General features: G+C 37.4%; 1 protein-coding gene, 1 long non-coding RNA gene and 1 other non-coding gene across 7 annotated transcripts in view; 1 reads left to right on the top strand and 2 right to left on the bottom strand.

Moving 5' to 3' along the window:
• Nucleotides 1–23,714, bottom strand: part of LOC130709109 (uncharacterized) — a 70,163-nt gene that overhangs the window by 7,546 nt on the left and 38,903 nt on the right. The window lies entirely within an intron of this gene.
• LOC103015178 (24-hydroxycholesterol 7-alpha-hydroxylase) overlaps nucleotides 1–23,714 on the top strand; it is a 68,678-nt gene that overhangs the window by 18,027 nt on the left and 26,937 nt on the right. For 4 of the 5 annotated variants that reach the window (XM_007193826.2, XM_057555591.1, XM_057555592.1 and 1 more), the window contains 2 exons: nucleotides 3,150–3,257; nucleotides 9,029–9,119. In XM_007193826.2, coding sequence (XP_007193888.1) covers nucleotides 3,150–3,257; nucleotides 9,029–9,119 — 199 coding nt within the window. Of the gene's footprint in view, nucleotides 1–3,149; nucleotides 3,258–9,028; nucleotides 9,120–23,112; nucleotides 23,198–23,714 lie in introns of those variants that run through there. The other variant, XM_057555593.1, reaches the window with a different exon arrangement.
• On the bottom strand, nucleotides 11,880–11,986 carry LOC114235509 (U6 spliceosomal RNA). The gene has a single exon (XR_003621667.1). It is a non-coding gene; the product is annotated as a U6 spliceosomal RNA (small nuclear RNA).

Raw genomic sequence — 23,714 nt, 5'->3', positions numbered from 1 at the left:
CAAAAGATGTGGAGATTAAACAACACATTTCTAAATAACACATGGATTAAAGAAGAACTCTCATGAGAAATTAAAATATTTTGAAACAAACTAAAATGAAAAAACAACTTATCAAAATTGTGGGAAGTAGTGAAAGCAGTGCTTAGAAGGAAATTTATAGCTGGAGGTTGAAACAATCACCAGTGGCCAATGATTTAATCAATCATGCCCTATGTATGAAGCTTTCATAAAAACCCAAAAGGACGGGGTTCAGAGAGCTTCTATGTTGATGAACACTTGGAGATTTGGGGAGAGTGGCATGCTTCAAGCAAGCACAAAAGTTCCTTGGCCTTTACCCCTACCTTGCCCTACACATCTCTTCTAGCTGCATGTTCACCTGTAGGCTTTATCGCATCCTTTTATAATAAACCAGTAATCTAATAAGTAAAATGTTTCTCTCAGTTCTGTGAGCAGCTCTAGCAAATTAATCAAATCTGAGGAGGGGGTTCATGGGAACCTCTGATTTATATAGCCAGTCAGTTAGAAGTACAGGTAACAACTTGGACTTGCAACTGGCATCTGAAATCCAAGGAGGGGGTCTGTGTAACTTCCAATCCTTAGCCAGTTAGAAGCACAGGCAATAACCTGGGCTTGCAGCTGACATCTGAAGAGCAGGGCACAGTCTTGTGGGACTAAACCCTTAACCTGTGGAACATGATGCTATCTTTGGGTAAATAGTGTTATAATTGAGATGAATTATAAGACACCCAGATGATGAACCAATCATTGTTTGTGGTGTGTAGAACCCCCCCCCCTCACACACATTGGAAATTGGTACCAGAACCCCTTTAGCAAGGATGTCCCCTCTCACCACTCTTTTTCAACATAGTACTGGAAGTCCTTGCTAATGCAACAAGGCAAGAAAAGGAAATGAAAATTATACAGATTGAAAGGGAAGACATAAAACTGTCTTTGCTTGCAGATGATGTGAACATATGTAGAGAAAATCCAAAAGAATCAACCAAAAAACTACTGGAACTAATGAGTGATTTTAGCAAGGTTGCAGGATACCAAGTTAATACACAAAAGTTAATTGCTTTCCTACATGCCAACAATGAATAAGTGGAATGTGAAATTAAAAACACAATACCCTTTACATTAGCATTCCCCAAAATGAAATACTTACATATATATAAAACAAATCAAGATCTATATGAGGAAAACTGCACAACTACAAAACTCTGAGGAACAAAGTCAAAGAACTAAATAAATGGGGATATATTCCATGTTCATGGATAGGAAGACAATATTGTCAAGATGTCAGTTCTTCCCAACCTGATGTGTAGATTCAATGCAATCCCCAATAAAAAATCCCAGCAAGTTATAACATTTTATGGATTCTAAAATTTATATGGAGAGGCAGAAGACCCAGAATCACCAACACAATGTTGAAGGAAAAGAACAGAGTTCTTCAAAGAAGTGATGCTATCCAACTTCAAGATTTACTGTAAAGCTTCAGTAATCAAGATAATGTGGTGCTGGCAAAAGAATAGACAAATAAATTAATGGAACAGAATAGAGAGCCCAGAAATAGACCCCATTAAATATAGTGAACTGATCTTTGACAAAGGAACAAAGGCAATATAATGAAACAAAGATAGACTTTTCAACAAATAGTGCAGAAACAACTGGACATTCACATGCAAAAAACTTAGTTGATCTTGGGTGTGGCGATGCCTACTTAGATATAACACTAAAGACACAATTCATAAAAGAAACTGTTAAGCTGGATTTCATTAAAATTAAACTGCTCTGTGAAAAGACAATATCAGGAGAATTAGAAGACAAGTCACAAACTGAGAGAAAGTATTGGCAAAATAAAGGACTATTATCCAAAATATACAAAGAACACTTAAAACTCAACAATAGGAAAACAAACAACCCAATGGAAAAACAGACCAAAAATAGACCATAAGAGACACCTCACCCAAGAAGATATATAAATGGCAAATAAGCATATGAGAAGATGCTCCACATCACATGTCATCAGGGAAATGCAAATTAAAACAATGAGATACCACTACTCACCTATTAGAATGGCCAGAATCTGGAACACAGACACTACCAAATGCTGACAAGGATGTAGAACAACAGGAAATCTCGTTCATTGCTGGTGGGAATGCAAAATGGTATAGGCTTTTTGGAGGTTTCTTACAAAATGCAACACACTCTTACCATACAGTCCAGCAATTGTGCTCCTTGTATTTGCCCAAATGGTTTGAAAACTTACATCCACACAAAAACCTACATATGGATGTTTATAACAGCTTTATTCATAATTGCCAAAACTTGGATGCAACCAAGATGCCCTTCAGTAGGTAAATGGGTAAATAAACTATGGTACATCCAAAGAATAGAGTATTAGCGCTAAAAAGAAATGAGCTATCAAGCCATGAAAAGACATGGAGGAACCATAAATGCCTATTACTTAGTGAAAGAAGCCAATATGAGAAGGCTATGTACTGTATGATTCCAACTATGTGGAATTTTGGAAAAGGCAAAACTATGAAGAAAGTAAAAAGATCAGTGGTTGTTAGGGGGTGGGGAGAGATGAATAGGCAGAGCATAGAGGATTTTTTAGGGCTATGAAAGTACTCTGTATGATACTATAATAATAATAGATATCATTATGCATTTGTCCAAACCCATAGAGTTTATAACACCAAGAGTGAATCCTAAGGTAAACTGTGCACTTTAGATGACTATGATGTATCAAAGTCGTTTCTTCCTTGGTCAAAAATATCCCATTCTGGTGAGTGATGTTGGTAATGAGGAAGGCTATGCTTGGGTGGGGTAAGGGTTATATGGGAAATCTCTGTACTTTCCTCTCAATTTTCTTGTAAACCTAAAACCGCTCTAAAAAATAAAGTCTTAAAAAAATTAAGCCAGGATTTGAACCAATGCAGTAAGAGCGTTGAACCCCAGAGTCCCTACTCCCAATCACTATACTACCAGTAAGTATGTAAATCCCCTAGCATGGCTGAAATCACAAACCTAAGAATGGCAAAAATAGTATCTTTCAGATTAAAGAAAAATGCATGATCTTTGTTTATTAACATCAGTCTTTGTCACATAGGTCTGGTTTGACAATTTTTATTTCTTTTAAACAGACAGTAATGCAGGCTCTGCTGGATCTCCTAGAGATGGAAACAAATGAACAAAAGAGTCCCAATTATGGGCTCTTACTACTTTGGGCTTCTCTGTCCAATGCTGTCCCTGTAAGTATATTAGTAAAGGAAGGGTTGCATTTCTGTCTACTGTACTTTCAGTTTTTCCCTTTATTTTTCTTTCTTTTTTTTTTTTTTTTTAATTCTTTTCACTTCTTATCATGGTGAAGAAAAAGACTGTAATGGATTTGGTTGTGAGATAGAAAAACAAAACTGAATGCTGAAGGAAATCTGATAAGATCACAAAGGAGGCAAAGCAGAGATCTGAAGTGAATTCTGCCCTTTGAAAGGCAGCATGTAACAGGTGAAGGGAAACATTTGCACTTTGGGGTCAGTTGTGACAACACCTGTATATGCAGCACTTTCTGTACTTTCCATGTCAGGCAACATGCTTAGTATTGGTGCTGCAAAGATGAGTAAGTCTTGACCCCAGACATTTACTGGGGAGAGAGTAGGTAAACGGATAGTTCAGTTAGAATTGGACTTGAATCCAGATATTCCAGCCATAGCCATAGAATCTCATGGAGGTAACGAACACCTGAGCCTTCATTTCCTTATTGGTAAAAAAGGGATAATAGGGCTTCCCTGGTGGCGCAGTGGTTGAGAATTTGCCTGCCAATGCAGGGGACACGGGTTCGTGCCCCGGTCTGGGAAGATCCCACATGCCACGGAGCAACTGGGCCCGTGAGCCACAATTACTGAGCCTGCGCGTCTGGAGCCTGTGCTCCGCAACAAGAGAGGCCACGACGGTGAGAGGCCCGCGCACCGCGATGAAGAGTGGTCCCCACTCGCCGCAACTGGAGGAAGCCCTCGCACAGAAACGAAGACTCAACACAGTCATAAATAAATAAATAAAAGAACGTGAATTTAAAAAAAAAAAAAAAAGGGATAATAAAACTCCTAGTATGGTCCCAGACTTGGGTACTTAATAAACGGTAACGCTCATTTCTCTGCGAGATTGTTGTGAGGATTCAGCGAGATAAGCCCAGCTACCGCCACCCAGTGATCATGAGTTCTTTGTCGACCCCTGAACCCATTCTCCTTCTATGCACCATTCCTGTTTGCATTGCTTGGCATCGTGGTCCTGTAAGCTTCCCTATGAATGGAGCTGGTGACACTGGAATTCACGATACTTCTAAAGAGAGCAGAGATTTTTGAACTGTTTTTTTTTTTAAGCCTTTATGAACTAGAATACAGCCATGAGATTTGTCTGCACTTCATGTTCGATGCACAACAACAATTTCCTGCATCAGGAGGATTTCATATCAGCTTAAGCTGCACTTAAATTATTTGAGAGATTAAAGGGTAAACTTTTTATGTATTTGTTTTCTACTAAATAAGAACTTTCAACCTATCTATAATGATAAAGGTATTCATTTTTCCTTTTTTCTTCTAACAAATAGAAATAAGATGTGTTAAGTATTATTTGTTTCTCCTTCCTCTTATAAAGGTTGTGGAGGGCTTTCTAAGTACTGATATTCTAGTTGCCTTTAACCCATAATAAATTAACTGGGTACAGAGCAGAAATAGAAATTCTGGCTTCTCTGCTCAAATGTATGTCAGCCACTAAAATACGTATTTCATCTGGCATGGGCAAATAAAAGTAGTCTAACCCTTTCCTCTTCTTTAGGTATCTCTAATATTATTCTCTGATTTTTCCTTATACAATTTTCTTGGAAACTGATTAAGCTAGAGCAAAATTAAAAGGCAAATATCAAAACAACTCCCAAAGCAGCAACAAAACAGTCACTCCTGTCACAGGATTAATTTTCAAGGTCTCATTAGAAAGGCCCCCCCCAGAAGAAAGGGACACAAAGCCCCATTGATCTGACTCAGGGGGGAGTCCGTTTTTTGGAATTTGTTCCTGGCACTGGTGTGAAAGAATTTAAATCAATTGCAGAAAGCAAGTGTCTGATGATCAGCAGAAGTTCCATCTTGCTGGCTCTTGTTGGCACTTCTAAGAGGCAGCTGGTGTGCGGGCAGAGACCCTGGACTGGCTTTAGAGTCAGGTCCAAAGGCAGATCCCAGGGCTGGGTGACAATGGGCCAAGTGTTTAACTGTGAGCCTCAGTGTCCTTATCTATAAAATAGCATGAATGTTATCTACCTCATAGGGTACTGTGAGCCTTATATTTTTAAGAAGTGGAAAGTGGCAAACAGTCCCTGGCTCAATAAATGTTAGCTTTCTTTTCGTATAAAAAGTAACACCATGGTTTCAATCAGTCATTTCTTTCAATGGCCCACTAATAATGAACTGCCTTGGCTTCCAAAACTTGACCTCTCAAATGCCCGAGGGTGGGAGTGGCCACTGCTGTCCTGGCTTCTGTGATCCCCCAAGGCGGCCAGGAGAGCTGCCAGAAGCCCTGCCAGGGGCCTGTGCTTTCCTGGTGCCTAGATTGTTCTCTTCTCTTCTACTCTGTGCTCTGTCTCTAGGACCACGGAACTCAGAGCTCAGGCTTCAGACAGGCTTGGTACAGGGCACCAGGAGGCTCTGTTATGAGACCAAAGTCTTGGTGAACTTTGGTGGACTGGCCCAAGATATTAACCATGATTTATGAAATTATTTCTATGGGAAAACCATTTCCAAGTTCCAAGAAATTCCTGGCTGCCAAATGTACTTTTTAAGAACACTTTTCCAAACGAACCTCAGAGCTGACGTTTTACCTTTTTAATCTGCTTCTCTGAAGCTCTTTCTAAGTACTTTGAGTAGTGACTTCCCCACCTCACCCTCAATTCCCACAGCATTTATTGGTTACTCTTTTATGTGCCTTTCTTTTCTTTTTTTTTAAAATTTATTTTATTTATTTATTTTTGGCTGCATTGGGTCTTCGTTGCTATGAGCGGGCTTTCTCTAGTTGCTGGAGTGGGGGCTACTCTTCATTGCGGCGTGTGGGCTTCTCATTGCAGTAGCTTCTCTTGTTGCGTGTAGAGCACGGTCTCTAGGCACACAGGCTTCAGTAGTTGTGGCACACAGGCTCAGTAGTTGTGGCTCGCGGGCTCTAGAGTGCAGGCTCAGTAGTTGTGGCGCACGGGCTTAGTTGCTCCACGGCATGTGGGATCTTCCTGGACCAGGGCTCGAACCCGTGTCCCCCACATTGGCAGGCGGATTCTTAACCACTGCGCCACCAGGGAAGCCCCCTTTCTTTTCTTTTTAAAAGAGGAATTTTTTAATTAAAAAAATGTAAGTAGAATATAATATAGATTTTTAGACGAGAAATCTGTTAAGAGGCATCAAACATAGTAACTAACACCATTGCACAGCCATTTATAGTTTAACTGAATTCCTTGAGTTTGCTTTAAAAAAGGGTATTACCTAATTTTAGTGAATCTCTAAAACTCTAATAACCACATAAAACTCTAAACCCCTCTTTCGTGTAACTGAAAAATCTATGTACTATCACTAAGATACATTTTTCCCCAACATGAGCTCTTGAGTCTTTAAATAACGGGGTCCTACTGTATATCACAGGGAACTATATTCAATATCCTATAATAAACTATAATGGAAAAGAATATGATAAAGAATATATATATATATATATAAAACTAAATCACTTTGCTGTAAAGCAGAAATTAACACATTATAAATCAACTAAGCTTCAATAAAGTAAGTTAAAAAAAACGATAGATTGAGTATGGAGTGGTTATTAATTAAATCCAATAATTCAGCACTTCCATCTATAGAGAGTATAGAAGAGGCCCACATGGAGAGACATGTTGAAGAGAGATTTCTGAGCACGTTTCCTCTATAAAAAAGAACTAGTTGATCTCTAGGGTAAGCCTTTCCTAATCTGGAAAATGCCACAGAAAGCGGATCTTGGGATAGAGGCCTCGGTTCTTCCATTCACTTTGTTTATGTAAACAGCACCACGTTTATGCCCACAGTATCAGTTTACTGTCACGAAGGGGAAAACAATGAGTAGTATTGAATTTGGCTTTGTCCAAGCACTTCCTTTCAGACCGTTGCTCTTCCTCTTTTGACCACAGAGGGGAGTATTGGGATCATTTAAAGGTGTTTAACAGTCCCTCACAAGAGACAGAAAGACTTAAGTAACACAAAGTGTTGTCTGAGTCTTTTCAGGATTGGTTTTCCTAAGATGAAATTTCTTTCACAATATGTGTTTACAGAAAGCAGAAGAAAGGGAAACCCAAACTTCTTTTAATGATTTGATACAAGTTTCCTTTAATGTGTAACTGAAAAATAGAAGCAAAAATATCTACCTGAATTAATGGAAAGTTAATTTTTTTAAATTGAAGTATAGTTTACTTACTCTATTGTGTTAGTTTCAGGTGTACAGCATAGTGATTCAGTACTTTTTCAGCTTATACTTCATTATAGGTTATTACAAGATAATGAGTATAATTTCCTGTGCTGTACAGTACATCCTTGTTGCTTATCTATCTTATACATAGTAGTTTGTATCTGTTAATCCCATACCCCTAATTTGTCCTTCCCCCCTTCTCTCTCCCTTTGTTAACCACAATTTTGTTTTCTATATCTGTGAGTCTGTTTCTGTTTTGCATGTACATTCATTTGTATTATTTTTTAGATTCCACATGTAAGTGGTATACAGTATTTGCCTTTTTTCTGTCTGACTTATTTCACTAAGCACACTATTCTCTGGGTCCATCCACATTGCTGCAAATGGCAGTATTTCGTTCTTTTTTATGGCTGAGTAATATTCCATTGTATATATGTACCACATCTTCTTAATCCAATCATCTGTTGATGGGCACTTGGGTTGCTTCCATGTCTTGGCTACTGTAAATAGTGCTGCTGTGAACACTGGAGTACATGTATTTTTTTTTTGAATTAGTATTTTCATTTTTTCTGGATATATACCCAGGAATAAAGTTGCTGGATCATATGGTAGTTCTAGTTTTAGTTTTTTAAGGAACCTCCATAATGTTTTCCATAGTGGCTGCACCAATTTACATTCCCAGCAACAGTGTACAATAGTTCCGTTTTCTCCACATCCTCACCAGGAGATTGTAATCTGTAGACTTTTTGATGATAGCCATTCTGACAGGTGTGAGGTGATACTTTATTGTGGTTTTGATTTGAATTTCTCAAGTAATTAGAGATATTGAGCATCCCTTCATGTACCTGTTAGCCATCTGTATGTCTTTGATGTTTAGCAGTGTAATTTTATCTTGTAATACCACAGTGAGGAAAGATGTGAAATAATTTTGTTTGGTCTAGAGTGAGAACTTGCAAACATACTATATCCAGTAATACCCTATAAACTTGCAAGCACCCTTTTTCAATAGGGTATGAAAGGACCCTAGTTTTGATATAAGTACTCTCATAATTTAGTTGACAAGATTTTAGGTATAGTTTCTGGGGCTTATTTAAAATTACCATGTTTCATTTGCAGAGTATATGATTTGCTAATATATTTGTATTTCAAGGAAATTAAATCTTGAAAAATGCCTTTGTTTTAGACTAACATTCTTAAGTGTCATAATTTGTTGCTCCTAAATTTCTAATATGTGCCTATATAATATTTTATGTTGTATATTAGTACAATAAAACACCTTGCTTTTCCCATTTTTTTTTAGTGAAAGTAGTTTACTCTATATAAACAATATTGTGAAACTGTAGTGGCAGAATAAAATCATAAATTTGACCCCTTAGAGGTATCTAACATCTCTTTTGTTCATAAAATCTAGTTGTTTTCAAGGATACTCTTTACTAACATGCTTTTAAGTTTAGTTTAAATATCTCCTTGTTTCTTTTAAATGTTTGTGGCTAATACTATGTATGCTTTTGTTCACGTTCAAAGAAGGTTGTATGTTTTGACATATGTTTTTCTTTTTAAGGTTGCATTTTGGACATTTGCATTTGTCCTCTCTCATCCCAATGTCCACAGGACCATTATGGAAGGCATATCATCTGTGTTTGGCACAGCAGGTACTAAAACTGAATTAAATTGCATAATTGAAGAGATATCTAATAATGTGTACTTGTCACACATTATGGGCAAAGTTAAATGCCCATAATTTAATAGAATTTCAAAATAGTCCAAATTGAACATAATTTGTTATGTGCTTCAGGATATAAATTGATCAGGTAGAATCCTAGAATTTAATTACTGTCAAGGATTTTAGAAGTCACCTGGACCAACTCCCTTATTTTCCAAATGATGAAACAGAGATCGTGACTTGCCTAAATTCCCTATTTAAACATAAGTGTATAATGCACAGGGTTTTTCTTCTAATCTCTTAGCCCCCTGCCTCAATTGAACTACAAGTCCATAGTTTTGGAATTCAGGGTTTTCCAGATTTTATAAAAGTAATATGGTGCATATTCCATGTATTGCTTAACAGTATTAATGGGATATGGTTGTCAGGTAAGGTTACATCACCAAAGGAATTATTTTCAAAGTTACAGTTTTTAGAGGTTTAGTGGGTTAGAACTGCAGGTAGAGATTGCTACCTTGCCCTTTTTGGTTCAGATTTGGGCTCATCAATTATCGTCAGTTTTAAAAAGCAGAAATAAGCTTGAATGGAGAAGTTTCCACTAGTTTATTCAGCATAAATTGACCTGTTTGGGAGTAGATTTTTTTAAAAAAACCCTTTAATATGTCAAATTATGTATTCCGATGTAAAAAAATAATAAATGACTTGGTTTTCTTGGAAGAACACAATATAATAGTAAGACAAAAGACTGTGATGCCAATTAACAATTAGCCCCCCTTTCCGTTGTGATTGCTGAACGTATTTTATTGGATTTTTAAATTTAGTTTGACTGCTTCTTATTGAGTTAAACCAAAAATCAAATTGGCTTGGCCAACATGGATATTGAAGCCATACTGTCTCTGAGCATTGAGTGTGAATCACCAGATGCTAGGTCGTATTTCACAGAAATGGTGAATATTAGAATCATTGAGTACCAACAGTGCTAACAAGTTAGATTCTGGAGATACACTGGTGGATGTAAGAGCAGATAACTTGCCTTTATGGAGCTTACATCTACAAAGCTAATGGAAATGTGCCTGCCTGCGTGTCTACAAATGACAAAGGGAATGTGTTCTTGATCATCACATGCTCTATCTTACCAGAGTCTGCTCCTGACATAGGGTTCTCCAAATTCCTGGTCTTTAAGAAATAAAAAGGTAGTGATGGGGATGATTGGGATAATATGGGGAGCCTATCTGACCCAAAGGCCACAACAGAACCCTTACATTAATTGAAATTTCTAGTGTGCTTGAATGTTGAACTCTTGAACACAGTTCTAGTGGAGAAAGACAAAACCTTTCCCCTTTTTCTATATTCTTGTTTATTTTTAGAACCTATTGTTCTCCTCTGACAGAAATATTCTCCTTCAAGTGGTAGTACCAGTGTACTAGCTATACTATATCAGTGCTTTCAGTTTATAAAAGATCAAACGTTTTTGCCATGCTTATACAGAAGCAGTTCAGATCAATTCAAGCACAGGATGTAGCAGCTCAAGAATTTAGATATTGTGAGTGAATGCCACAGATCTTTGGAGGTTGATATCAAGGGAGTTATCTGTGTGCCCATACAAAGGATCCTGTCAAAGGAAGGACATCAAAGTGCATGAAATAAGAATCGGACTGAGTATGGCATTTCTCCCATTCTTTTGCTCTTTTCTTTTCTTTTTTTTTAAAAAGTTAATTTATTTGGCTGCACCAGGTCTTAGTTCCAGCACGCAGGATCTAGTTCCCTGACCGGGATTGAACCTGGGCCCTCTGCATTGGGACCACAGAGTCTTAACAACAGGACCACCAGGGAAGTCCCTCTTATGCTCTTTTCTATTACAAGATTACCTTTTCCTTCTTTGAAGATGTTTTTAGTGAATTTCTAACTCAGCATCTCTCTAGCCTCAATACTCACCACTAGAGCCCATCCCGGACACTTTGCCCAACTTCCTCTATAAAATAAGTCTGAGGGTAAAAGCTGCTGTTGAATACTTGGTCTTTTGTATCTGGCTTCTTTCACTTAGTATAATGTTATATTTTGTATGTTGATGTTTTAGGTTAGTTGATTTTCAGATGTTGAACCCCCTTGCATTCCTGAGATAAATTTTTAGTTATGGTGTATAATTCATATAAAACATGACTTTATATATGTTGCTAGATTCAGTTTGTTAGTACTTTGTTGAGGAATTTTGCATCTATATTAATAAGACATATTGATTTATAGTTTTCTTTCTTGTGATATCTTTCTCTGGTTTTGGTATCAGAATGATTTTGACTTTATAGAATGACTTCAGAAGTATTTCCCTCCTCTTTTATTTTTTGGAAGAGTTTGTGAAGGATTGATGTTAATTCTTCTGTAACCATGTGGTAGAATTCACCAGTGAAGTGATCTGGTCCTGAAATTTTCTTTTTTGAGAAGTTTTTGATTAATTCAATCTCTCCACTTGTTACAGGTCTGTCCAGATTATCTATTTCTTCTTTTTTAAAATTGAGATATAATTGATGTATAATATATCCTATCCTGTGTTGGATGTACAACATAATGATTTGATATGTGTATATATTTGTGAAATGGTTACCACAATAAATTTAGTTAACATCCATCACCACACATAGTTACAATTTTTTTCTTGTGATGAGAACTTTTAAGATCTACTATCTTACCAACTTTCAAATATATAATACCGTATTATTAACTATAGTCACAATGCTGTGCATTACATCACCAGAAAAATATGGAATGCTTCACAAATTTTAGTGCCATCCTTGCACAGGGGCCATGTTAATCTTCCCTGTATCTTTGCAATTTTAGTATGTGTGCTGCCAAAGTGAGAACTATATATTTCTTGAGTCAGTTTTGGAGTTTGTGTCTTTTTAGGAGTTTATCCATTTCATGTAGGTTATTTAACTTGTTGGCATACAACTGTTCATAGTTTTCCCCATAATCTTCTTTATTTCTGTAAGCTCACTAGGAAAACATCTCCCTCATTCTTAATTTTAGTAATTTATGTCCTCTTTCTTTTTCTCTTGGTCAGTGTAGCTAACGGGTTGTCAATTTTGTTTTCAAAGAACTAACTTGATTTTATTGATTTGTTTGATCTTATTTTTACTATTGATTTTCTATACTCTATTTCATTTATTTCTGTTCCAGTCTTTATTATTTATAATTTCTATCTCCTTATCGATATTCTCTATTTAGTTCTTTAGACATGATTAATTCTTTGAATATATTTAAAATATCTGATTTATAAGTGTTTCTTTAGTAAATCCAATATCTGAGTTTCTTCAGGGATAGTTTCTATTGAGGGCTTTTTCCCTGTGTGGTCTTTATGTTCTTGTTGCATGTCATATTTCATATTTTTTGTCATGTGTCTTACAATTTTTAAATTTTGTCCAATTTAAAACTGGACATTTAAAATAATATAATGTGGTAATTCTGGAAATCAGATTCTCCTCTCTGCTCAGGGTTTCTTATTATTGCTGCTTGTTGTTCTTGCTTGTTTGTTTGTTTACATAAGTAACCTCCAAAAATATTTAATGTTGATAAATGCTATGTGAAAAAGAAAACAGAACAGGTTAGGGAGGATCAAGGGTGCCAGAAATGGGGGGAAAGTGGTAGCTTTAAATCGTTGGATCAGAGTTGGCCTTCCTGGAAAGGTGATATTGAGCAAGGACTTGAAGATGGTTAGGCGTTAGAAAGCACATATCTAGAGGAGGAGCTGGTTTGAGTTAGAGACTGCAGGTGTGGCCTCACTGTGTTCTCACAGAATTCTCGCAGGCATTAACATTTGGGTCCTATTTAGACTGTGTTTTCAAGCAATTTTCTTTTCTAATTTAGGATTCCCACTGTGAGTATCTGCCCACCAGCAGAAGGTCATTCGAACTTAAAAACAAACAAAAACAAATAATAATGCATTTAAATTTTTTAACTGGTTGCATTTGGCCCTTTTCACCTTCTTGTGTTAATTTAGGGTAGCATATACAGCACACTTGTTTGTTTTTGTGTTGTTTTTTTTGCATGTGTGTATTGTTTTTGTTTTTTAGTGGCCATTCAGTTTTATTGCACATTTATTTAAGGGGAAAAATTAGTAAATTTTTTTCTGTTAATTTACAAGGAATCAGGTTAGTTAACAGAAATGCACCTGCATAGAAACAATTCCTGTCTTATATCAAATCATGATTTGTGGATCATAAAAGACACACTACAAAATTTTCATTGGATAAAAGTCAGAAATTTGATTCATGACTTTCAATCCTGTCACTCACTAATTATGTGATTTTGGATAAAACAGAAAATTTACTCAGAGCCAACCAATAACTTTTCTTGACACCACTGTGTTCTGATTTAGCAGCAATCCCGCCTGGGGACAGACCAACACTGTCAAGTGACCAGATGCTATTATACCTGATGACACTAACTTAATGGCTACACTCACCATGCACTGGTGAGAAAAGATTCTGTCTCTGCTCATAATTATAAACAAGCATAAAAACTAGCAGAGTGATAAATGAGGCTCAGATCCTATGATGATATTCTAGGCAAATTCCATGTTGTTTGCATTATTTAAATTAGTTCATCAGTTTTACTTCGTTGCATTTAAACATTCTCATTTATTCTTGAAATCTTCTCTGTAGTCACCTCTTACCCATGTTATAACGTATTCAACTTTTATCCACTTGGATGTGTCCCAATACCATCTAGATAACCCATAGCAACATCCTTGGAGGTTCCGTCATGGCATATTAAAGACCTGAGTCCCTCCAGCTAACTGAAGAAGCTCACTCTTGTTACCCCTCTGCAGCCTGCCAGGGCTCGATGGCTGATAGCCAAAGTTGTGTCTGTGATAGAGTCTTGGCCCTTATGCCACATATCGACCAAAATATTGAAGAAAGAGATCAGTAGCAGAGCCAAGGCCACTACAATGGAGTTATGAATGGAGAAAAGTTATTTTATTTAAAAAAATTCTCTCCATTCCCACTCCTAGCTGGACAATATGAACCTAATTTGGAGATTTTGGAGGCTCTGGCATATGATACAGGAAATTTCTTACATAGCCTCATTTGCCTCTGCTAGCCCAGCTTTTAAAAATCCTGGAATAAACTCAGAAAACATTAAATTATGCCAGAGCTTTTCTTCTCATCCATTGACCTTGGAGAATATATGTAGATTATCTAAGAAAGTGTTTATAAATGCAGGAGATTTCATCAGAAACCCACTCCAAATATATAACTTCCTTGTCTTCTTTTCCCCTTGGCCTTAATGACCAAAATGGTGTCATTTTGGAGCTCACAACTGGTTACTTTCCAATCCACTAATCCAAGCACAAAGACATGGGTGAAACTTGCGTGGTTGATATCTGGCCCATGAGAGGTTTCCCAGGAGGCTACATTCCTTCCATTATTTTCTGCCTATAATACTTGAAGTGTGTCTTGTGACACCGTAACCCAGGAGATTTTATGTGAAGTCATTCTGTCTTCATTTATTGCCTAGCTTCAGTAGGTGGAAAGAGATACCTCTGATAGCTATAGATTATTTACAAGCTTAGAGATCGGTCCTACTCTGGCAGTTCTCATTTTATTAAGTCTTTCACTATCTCACCCCAGTGTAGCACAGTTAATCTGCTTTGTTTATTCTCTACATTTTTCATTCACACAGTTCTTTTCTCTGAGTGTTCTGTTGGAGAATTATTCAGGCATTTGGATAATCTTTTTCCCTCTTTAGAAAATAATGAGATAAAAGTATTCAAACCAGGTCGACATCTCTCCAGAGAACACAATCCAAAAATTTAGAATTATTATGCAGAGTTTATAAAGAAAGGGTATTTCTAGATCAAAATTGATTTTACCTGTTATTGTTTACCCATTGTTGTCTTTTTTCATCAATATCTCTACCTTTTATTTATCATAAATTGGACTATGTCCTTTATTCCTTGAAAAAACCATCATAATTATGAAGCAGGCTTCATTTTATATTCTAGTAGTAGAGAAACTGATAATCTCTTTTTAATATATGAAAGAAATATTTTTGCAAATAACATAGGGTACTATTTTTTTAGGGGAGTATCTTATTTGATTGTGTTGGTATAGTGGCATTAATCTTTTCTCTAAATGGTTGAATGGGATTTGGTATATTTTTATATGTGTGTTGACAGATGGAAGAAAGGGTGGGGAGGGTCAGTCTTTTGATTCTTGACTCTGTCTTCCATCCATCTTAATAACCTGTTCTGAGCACTATTGTAGTCCTTGGTATCGTTCTCGATTCATTGTTATAGCCGCCTCTTTCATTCTTGGTCTGTAGTTATGAACATCAGACTGAAGCTGCTGATCAGAGTCTACCTCCGAAAGGTTATTGATTATAATTTTCAGTAGGTGTCAAGCAGAGTGTCGTGCACTGGTTATCGATCCCAGGAGAGGACTCTAAACACTTCTGCTCACTGCATCTTGGTATCAAAGTTGCAAGGAAAACACAATGCTGTCAGGCACTGGATGCAACAGTGCTAAACTCACATAGAGAAGAAAGAGAGCAAGATCAGCTTCAGGAGTGGGTGTCAGTCCCCCATCACCAGGATGTCTCTCTCCCTGTGGGCGACGCAGGGAAATTGGCCACCGCGCACCCCTCTCACACCGCAGTGGAAGGAACCCTGTCCCATTCCCTCGGAGGACAGCTGTAACAGTGGGGCTGGACAGGTGCCGTATTCTGCACATACTTTAAGCAGAGACAGAAGAGTACTCTCTGCCCCTGAAACAAGGAAAGATATTCCCACACAAGGTGATGCACCTGGCACAGGCTGTGTAGAGGCTGTGTGGGCCCTTTGTCTCTTGGTGAGGAAGTGTTCCAGGCCCAAGGCCCACCCTTCCGCAGCTGAGTTGGGGCTGAAAGACTGAGCATGAGACCTGCTTTTCCCAACAATAGGAATATATGTCTTTGATAATCAAAATCCACCCTAAATCCTTCAGATGCCAAAAAGTCATATCCACCCCTGGAGAAAAGTCCGAAGAACCAGAGCTGGAAGCTCAGAAATGACTGAGGTGTTTGGAAGAAGCTGGTGACTAGAGAGGGAGAATTGAAGGAGCTGCGACCTGCCAGGCTCCAGCTACAGCCCCTAAAGCCCTAATGCCCGTATTCACTGTCCGTGGACACTCTCTAGGCTTATTCTCTGCTTTTCCCAGTCTGTATCCCCCACAAATACCTTAAGCTGTTTTTAAGTCTTCCTTTCCACTTTCCATCTGTCCTTCCTGTTTATTTAACTGGTATTTCTCTTACATAAAGACATTGGTTGAGGACAGGACCTAGAGGGAGGAAACTATAGCATTTAAAAATATACATATTTTTAAAAAAAACAATCTAAATAAAGAAAAACGCATATCATGTTCCTATATGGGAAGGCTTAGTATCATGAAAATGGCAACCACTTTCAAATTAATATATATTTAATTAATTATAAGGAGAATTCCCATGGTTTTGGTGGGGAGGAAATTAACGAAATGACTTAAATATTTATTTGAAGAATAAGTGTGATTATAAATCAAGATTAATCGAAGTGTAAATTGGTAAGGCCATATTTGCCCTACCAGATATTAAAACTTATTATATAAGTTGCTATAACAAAAGAGTACACGACTGGCACAGGACAAATAATTGATCATCATGGCCCTTATTTGCTTACCTTTTGCCAAAAAAAGCAAATTCAGAATCTTTTCTTTCAAAGGTAAAAAAAAATGACAGGAAAAATGTCACTTTTCTATTTTGTTTCATATTCTTGAGGCAAAAGTTTCTAAACTGTCAACATTTGCAATGAGTTAATATTCTAGAAGCCTGCAGTCATTTGGGAGACTATATTTATAGTCAGTTTATAGGGAACAGCAGTGAACTAAAAAGCATGTAACTCCACAGCCTAGCATATACTTCATAATCTTTCATCTACCCTCATCTTTTTTCTCTTGATTTTTAAAAAAAATAAATTTAACTTAATATCTTTCTTACAGAATTTTGTCTCACAGAACATGTTCAGTAGTGGATGTGTACAGTAATGGACATGCATAGTAATAAAGGAAGTTAGTATTTTATAAGGAATAAAACCCAAAGAGTTTTATTTGAGTTTACCCAAAGAGTACACCTTTTTTCTCTATCAAAGAAATATTTAGGAGTTCCAGATTAATATGGCAGAGTAGGAAGATCCTGAGCTCACCTCCTCCCATGGACACACACCAAAACCACAACTACAAGTAGAATGATTACCTCTGAGAATGACCTGAAGACTAGCAGAACAGATTTTCTGCAACTAAGAACATAAACAGAATGCCATGTCAAGGTGGGTAGGAGGGTCAAAGATGCAGTCTAGACAGAACCCATACCCCCAGTGTGGTGACCCACATGTAGGAGGGATATCACAACTGTGGAGGTGCCCGCTACACAGTGAGGGGGTCCAAGCCCATGTGGGGATCCTCAGCTTGGGGACCTACACAGGGAAGATGAGCTCCCATAACATCTGGCTTTGAAGACCAGTGGGGTTTACATTTGGGAGAGCTGGAGGACTATGGGAAACCAAGACTCTGCTCTTAAAGGGTGCACACACAAACTCACTTACTCTGAGTACCAGCACAGAGACAGGAGAATGTGAGGGGTACCTGGGTCATATGCTGCAGGAGGTTCCCTGAACAACTTGGGGGTGAGTGCTGGGGGGGTAGGGATCTGGTGGAATTTTCTCCAGGGTTGAAGGCACTGGCCAATGCCATTTTTTTTTTTTTTTTTTTACCTCTCCTTCCACCATCTGGCTCAGTACTGGCAGGCAACATTTCTGTCACTCTCCATCAACTAGCTAACACCATGTGCCCCACACCAGCGTTCTCCTGAGGACCCACCCTGCCCATCCCACCCTCCCCAGTCAGCCCCTTCAAAGCGGCCCCCGCCCCACCTGGCAGGTGGCCTCAGCTGGCCTCGGCAACTGTACAAAGTGGCTCCACCTCTGGGGGGCGGGGGGCCACCCTGCATGCCATGAACCCACAGCAGTCACAGCAGAGCCACACAGCCAGCCAGGGCACAATTGCAATCCAACCACACAGGAGGATGCACACAGCATGCATGTGGGACATCCCAGGAGCACCTGGCTCTAGTGGCCAAGAGGGATTGCACCCCTGTGCCCCACAGGACACCTTATACATAAGCCTGCTGTTTCAAGAACAGAAGATATAGCTGATCTACTTAAGGCATAGAAACAGACACAGAGGGTTAGGCAAATGAAAAGATAAAGGAATATCTTCCAAACAAAAGAAAAAGATAAAAACCTCAGAAAAAGAACTAAATGAAACAAAGATAGCAATTTACCAGATAAAGAGTTCAAAATTATAGTCATAAAAATGTTCACCGAAGTTGGGAGAAGAATGGATGAACTCAGTGAAAACTTGAAAAGGCAAATAGAAGATATGAAAAAAGACCCAGTCAGAACTAAAGAATACAATAACTGAAATAGAACATACACTAGAGGGAATCAGCAGCAGATTAGAGGATGCAGAAGAACGGATCAGCAATCTGGAAGACAGGGTAGTGGAAATCACCCAATCAGAACAGCAAAAAGAAAAAAGGAATAAAAACCAATGAGGATAGTTTAAGAGATCTCTGGGACAACTACAAGCATACTAACGTTTACATTATAGGGGTCACAGAGGAGAAGAGAGAGAGAAAGGGACAGAAAACCTATTTGAAGAAATAATGGCTGAAAACTTCCCTAACCTGGTGAAGGGAACAGACAGAGAAGTCCAGGAAGCACAGAGAGTTCCAAACAAGATGAACCAAAGACACCCACACCAAGACACATTATAATTAAAATGTCAAAAGTTAAAGACAAAGAGAGAATCTTAAAAGTTTCACAATATTTCTTTTTCGCATTTAAAAGTTTCACAATATTTCTTTTCACATTTCGTTCACATTTAGAGAGAATCTTAAAAGTTTCACAATATTTCTTTTCACATTTAAGTTTCACAATATTTCTTTTCACATTTTCATATTTCACATTGCAGAAGGGGGTTTATTGCTGTCTCCTTTTGGGAGACAAGTCACCAAACTAATTTTCATCTCACTAAAAATTTCCAGAAATTTGTAACCAGTACATTCTCATTGCCTATAAATAACTGTTGTAGGATCATTGGACATATAAAATGTATTGTAAATGATATTATCTACTTCAGGACATTTTATCCTTTCTTACTCTTTCTGAGATGTGCTAACCTTTTCCAGTGAATGTAGGTTTCTTCTTAGAAGAAAACAGCAGTTTTGTAAATATATGAAAATATCCCTGGAATAGAGATATAATTTTTAATTGAATATTTAAACATTACTTATCATATTCAAAATTTTTTTAATTCCTGAAATGAAGGAAAGGATATAAGATACTTCTTTTATATTCCTCTGGAATACTGTAAATTCTTTATTTACTATTTCTCTTTAGCTTTGTCTCTGTTCTTTAAAAACTGACTTTTTTTTTTTCAGGAGCTTATCTTGAGGTCTCTGCTTGAGAAAATATGCCAGAAAACTAGTTTCCTACTGTTATTCTCTGTCAGCAATTGATGTCTCTGCTTCATTGCTTTTTAAGAGAAATCATAGAAATGCTGGATTTTTTCAAAGATGTTACATCATTTCCCCAAATAACAGTATAAACACCAACTTTTGTTATTTGATATTGCATTTTAGCAAAATTATTATAAAATTTGGGAAGCAAATTTCATGACCAAATTTTGGTAGGAATCATTGCTTAAGGTTATTACATCAGATTCTTTATTTTTCAACCTTTATCTCATGCATTTTTTAGCCCAGTTCACTGTCCTTCATGTGTACTGTGACCTTTTGCACACACCTTAATTGTAAACATTTTAAATAAGCTGTTCTGTGAATATGAAAGACAACGTCTGTGAAGGAAGACAACCTCACAGCATAGAACAGCAAACAGAACTGAGAATCCCTGCTTTCAAAAGTAAAGAAAGAGGTGGTAGAATGTGTAGGGATGCACTCTTTAAATTTCAGTGGAGTATATTCTTTGCTTCACCTCTCTGTGTGTCCCTTGGTAGATATACACCTGTCTTTCATTCGTGGGGAACCACAGGGCCTCCTCAGTATTCATCCCCACCTTCTGATTCAAGCTCCTCAGAATTATGTCTCAAAAGGTATGAATGACTCGGCAAATGCCTGTCATTCTCCTTTTTTTCGCAAAACATGGGTTATTTTCCCAAAATGATTAGTTAAATCTTGATATAATGTTACTTCAGGACTATAGGAACAGAATTTTTGTATTTTATGTATTTATTTATTGAATAAATGTGTGTGTGTGTGTGTGTGTGTGTGTGAAGGGGAGGGAGCTTGAAATATGATGGAGACAGAGGAGTCATCTCTCAACAAAGGACCTGCTTTAGTGATCCTGTTTGATTCATGTTCCTTTTTTTTAGGTCCAAGAAATCATATTTTTATAATTAATTTTGGAATTTAAGTTACTTTTCTTTCTGCCTGGGTGAGTGCTACTCATCCTTTCAGGCTTAGCTGAAACTCCAGCCCTAGGCAAGAGAGGATGAATGCCACTGAGACTCAAATCCTCTCTTATGAAACTTATATTATAGTTATTTGTATCCAGATATTATTTTGTGTCCTTATGTCCAAGCTTCTTTAAAACAGTGACTGTGTCTTTCTTATTCGTTTCTCCTCTCAGGGGAGGCACTGGGACCCAGGGAGCAAGGGTAAGGGCTTTTAGTGTAGACAGACATAGGTTTGAAGGCTGCTCTGACACTTTCAAGCTTCTCCTTGGACACATGATAACTTGATGGCTGGCAGATTGTGATGAGGAATAAATGAAGTGGTCCAACATATTGGTGACATTAGATGGTCAATAAATTAGTATTATTCTCTTCCTATCTCTTACAGCACCTATGCTTGGGCTAACATGTAACAGATATGAAGCAAATATATATTGAGTGAATAAATGGTTGAAGTAGTAGAATTTTAATCTATTATATATCCTTAACAAATATAAATTACAGTTACTGTGTTCTAACATGCTTGTCATCATGCCTGCAGAAACCCAAAACTATACAGAATATTTTAGAAACATTCTTTGCTATTTCTGAACTCAAGACTCATCCTTTTATTTGGTTTCAAATATCCTATGATTTGGTTTGACTTTTATTGCATTTGTGCCAAGAATTAAACAGATGGCTTCTGAATTTTTCCCCAAATCACCCATAGTTTCTTCCCTGGCTGCCTTTTGTACTGGTCCCCATCTCCATTAGGCCCTAGCCCTTTTGATGATTACCTTGGCATTCTTCCAAGTGGCGCCTTCTAATTTTAGAGTCAAAACACTGGAAGAACAAACCACAGATGTGCATTGAAATATGTACAGTATGGGTACAGAGCTATTTCTAAGAGTTATAATAAGAAAGATCTCTAAACTAAAGATGTTGTTTGAAAACAGCATCTTTTTCTTTTTCTTTGTCTAGTCTGAGAATACTACCTTATTTTTCCTACATCACACTGGGACTTGAGAAACTAAAAATATTTTTTCAAAACATTAATTTTCCAAGTGTAGTCTACATCTCTTCTACATTTGTAGGTCATAATAGATTTTGTTTTCAACTCAGAACAAGCTTTTGTTTCTTTATTGTATAATACAGAACATTTTTTTTTGCACTTTATAATTCAATTAGTCTCCTAAGAATAATTCATAAAAAACTTTTTCTCCAAAAGAAGGTCAGAAACTTCACTATTACCAGAGTCCAAACTTTTTCAAGGCCAGAATTATGCCTGTCTCATAATAGGTTGGTCACTTTGGAGTCACACAGATCTGATTTCAAACACAAAATCTGACCCGTGGTGGTCATTTATCCTTGATCGATTAGAGAAATATTTATTTTCTGTATCCTATAGCTTCAGTAAAGTAAAATACAAAAAATAAGTAGAGGGATTGTTTGGTGAATTTGTCTAATGTAGATGCTCTAAATAGATTTTTAAAGAGAAAAACCTTTTTTAAAGTAAGATTTAGAATCTGAATTGTAGGTTACTGCTAATTTATTTGTAATGTCCATTCGGCAAGGGCCCTCATTTGCTGGGGTCACCTTGGTTTCCAAGATAAAGGTGAAATTGGTCTGAACTCCCTCCCAGAGTTCTAGGGATCTTTGGAGGGAGAAGTGATGGAGGCGGCCAGAAGTGGAGGCCTGTGCCTCTCGGAGTTTCTCATGACTTCCAGTCTCGCATTTCCTGATTTCTCCACTTCCGCTCTTTTCCCTTCTGCAGTTCTGCCTCTTTTCCATATTGCATTGCTTCCTGGACATACCCAGATCTTTATTTCCCCAAGTGTTAACTTAAGGTATGTGTTAGCTGACTTTATTAAAATATTAAAAATATAGGACAAGGAAAGAGAAAATTACACAGTAGCCAGAAACAACTTAAAATTGAGTATATGACATAAAGTTGAATTTTCTGTTCTTAAAAGTCCCATCTGCCATTTCTCCCTTGGAGAGTTTTCCTTAGTTTTCTAATAGGTTGTCGGTCACCTGCCATGTAGACAATGGCCTTCTTTTTCTTTTTCTTTCTTTCACTCAAGTACACTCTAAAAGAAACTCAGATCCCCTCATACATTTTTAAGTTGATCTTCTAAAATTTGTTATCCTGCATTTCAATACCTTCCCTGCTTTTAACTATCTTCAAATATTTTATATCTCATAGAACGGTTTCCTTGCCTGCATGGTGTACCTGTTAACTGTGTGTTTGTTTCTTACCTCCTAGACTGAGTGTATTGCGAGAATGCCTTCATTGTTGTAACCCTGGTGGAGCCTGACTCAACTCCTGGCTCTTGCTCAGTGCTCAAAAATCTGTCAAGTTTAATGGAGTGTATAGATGCCCCTATGGGAATTAATAGAACCAGAGCTCAAAAACCCTAGTTCCCAGACTCCACTAACCAGAAACATTTGCTTCTGACTCCCCAGGAATTCCACCTGTACTGACAGAGAAGGTTTCCCAGGGAGCACCCACCCAGCCCTCTTCTGCATGATGGGCTGGCTTTAGGACAAGCCTCATCCAGAGTCAAAGAGAAATGTGGCTGGAGACCCACATTCCACTCTCATCCACTCATGCCCAGTACAGTTGGGAGGAAAATGTGAAAGTTGACTTAAACTGACCATGTTGTTGACTTTTATTAAGCAAATACTGTCAAAATTGAAAGCTGAGTTGTTTAAAGTAATTTTCAAAATGTAAACATTTTACTTGAAATATCATTAATTAAACTGTCTCATTTGACTGAAGGCCCTGACCATATGTTGTTCCATAGAAAGATCAACCACAATCCTTTTCCAGGTCACTTCAATCTAAATATTAGCTAAGGTATGCAACTTACAGTAGGAATGTTTGATGTACCTGTGTTTAGAGAGTTCATCATTCCAGATGAAATACATGTGTCCCATCACCCCTTTCCTAATATTCTTTTTGGGCTTTCTGAAATGTATGATTAAAAAACAAAAACAAAAACAAATCAGCAGGGAAGAGATAGAAGTAGTAAGTCAGGTGGCTTCTCAGATCTCTTACTTCGTAC

Source organism: Balaenoptera acutorostrata, chromosome 10, assembly GCF_949987535.1.
Source record: "Balaenoptera acutorostrata chromosome 10, mBalAcu1.1, whole genome shotgun sequence".
Classification (NCBI taxonomy): Eukaryota; Metazoa; Chordata; class Mammalia; order Artiodactyla; family Balaenopteridae; genus Balaenoptera; species Balaenoptera acutorostrata.
The sequence above is the reverse complement of the archived record's forward strand: the minus strand, read 5'-3'. Positions and strand labels throughout refer to the sequence as shown.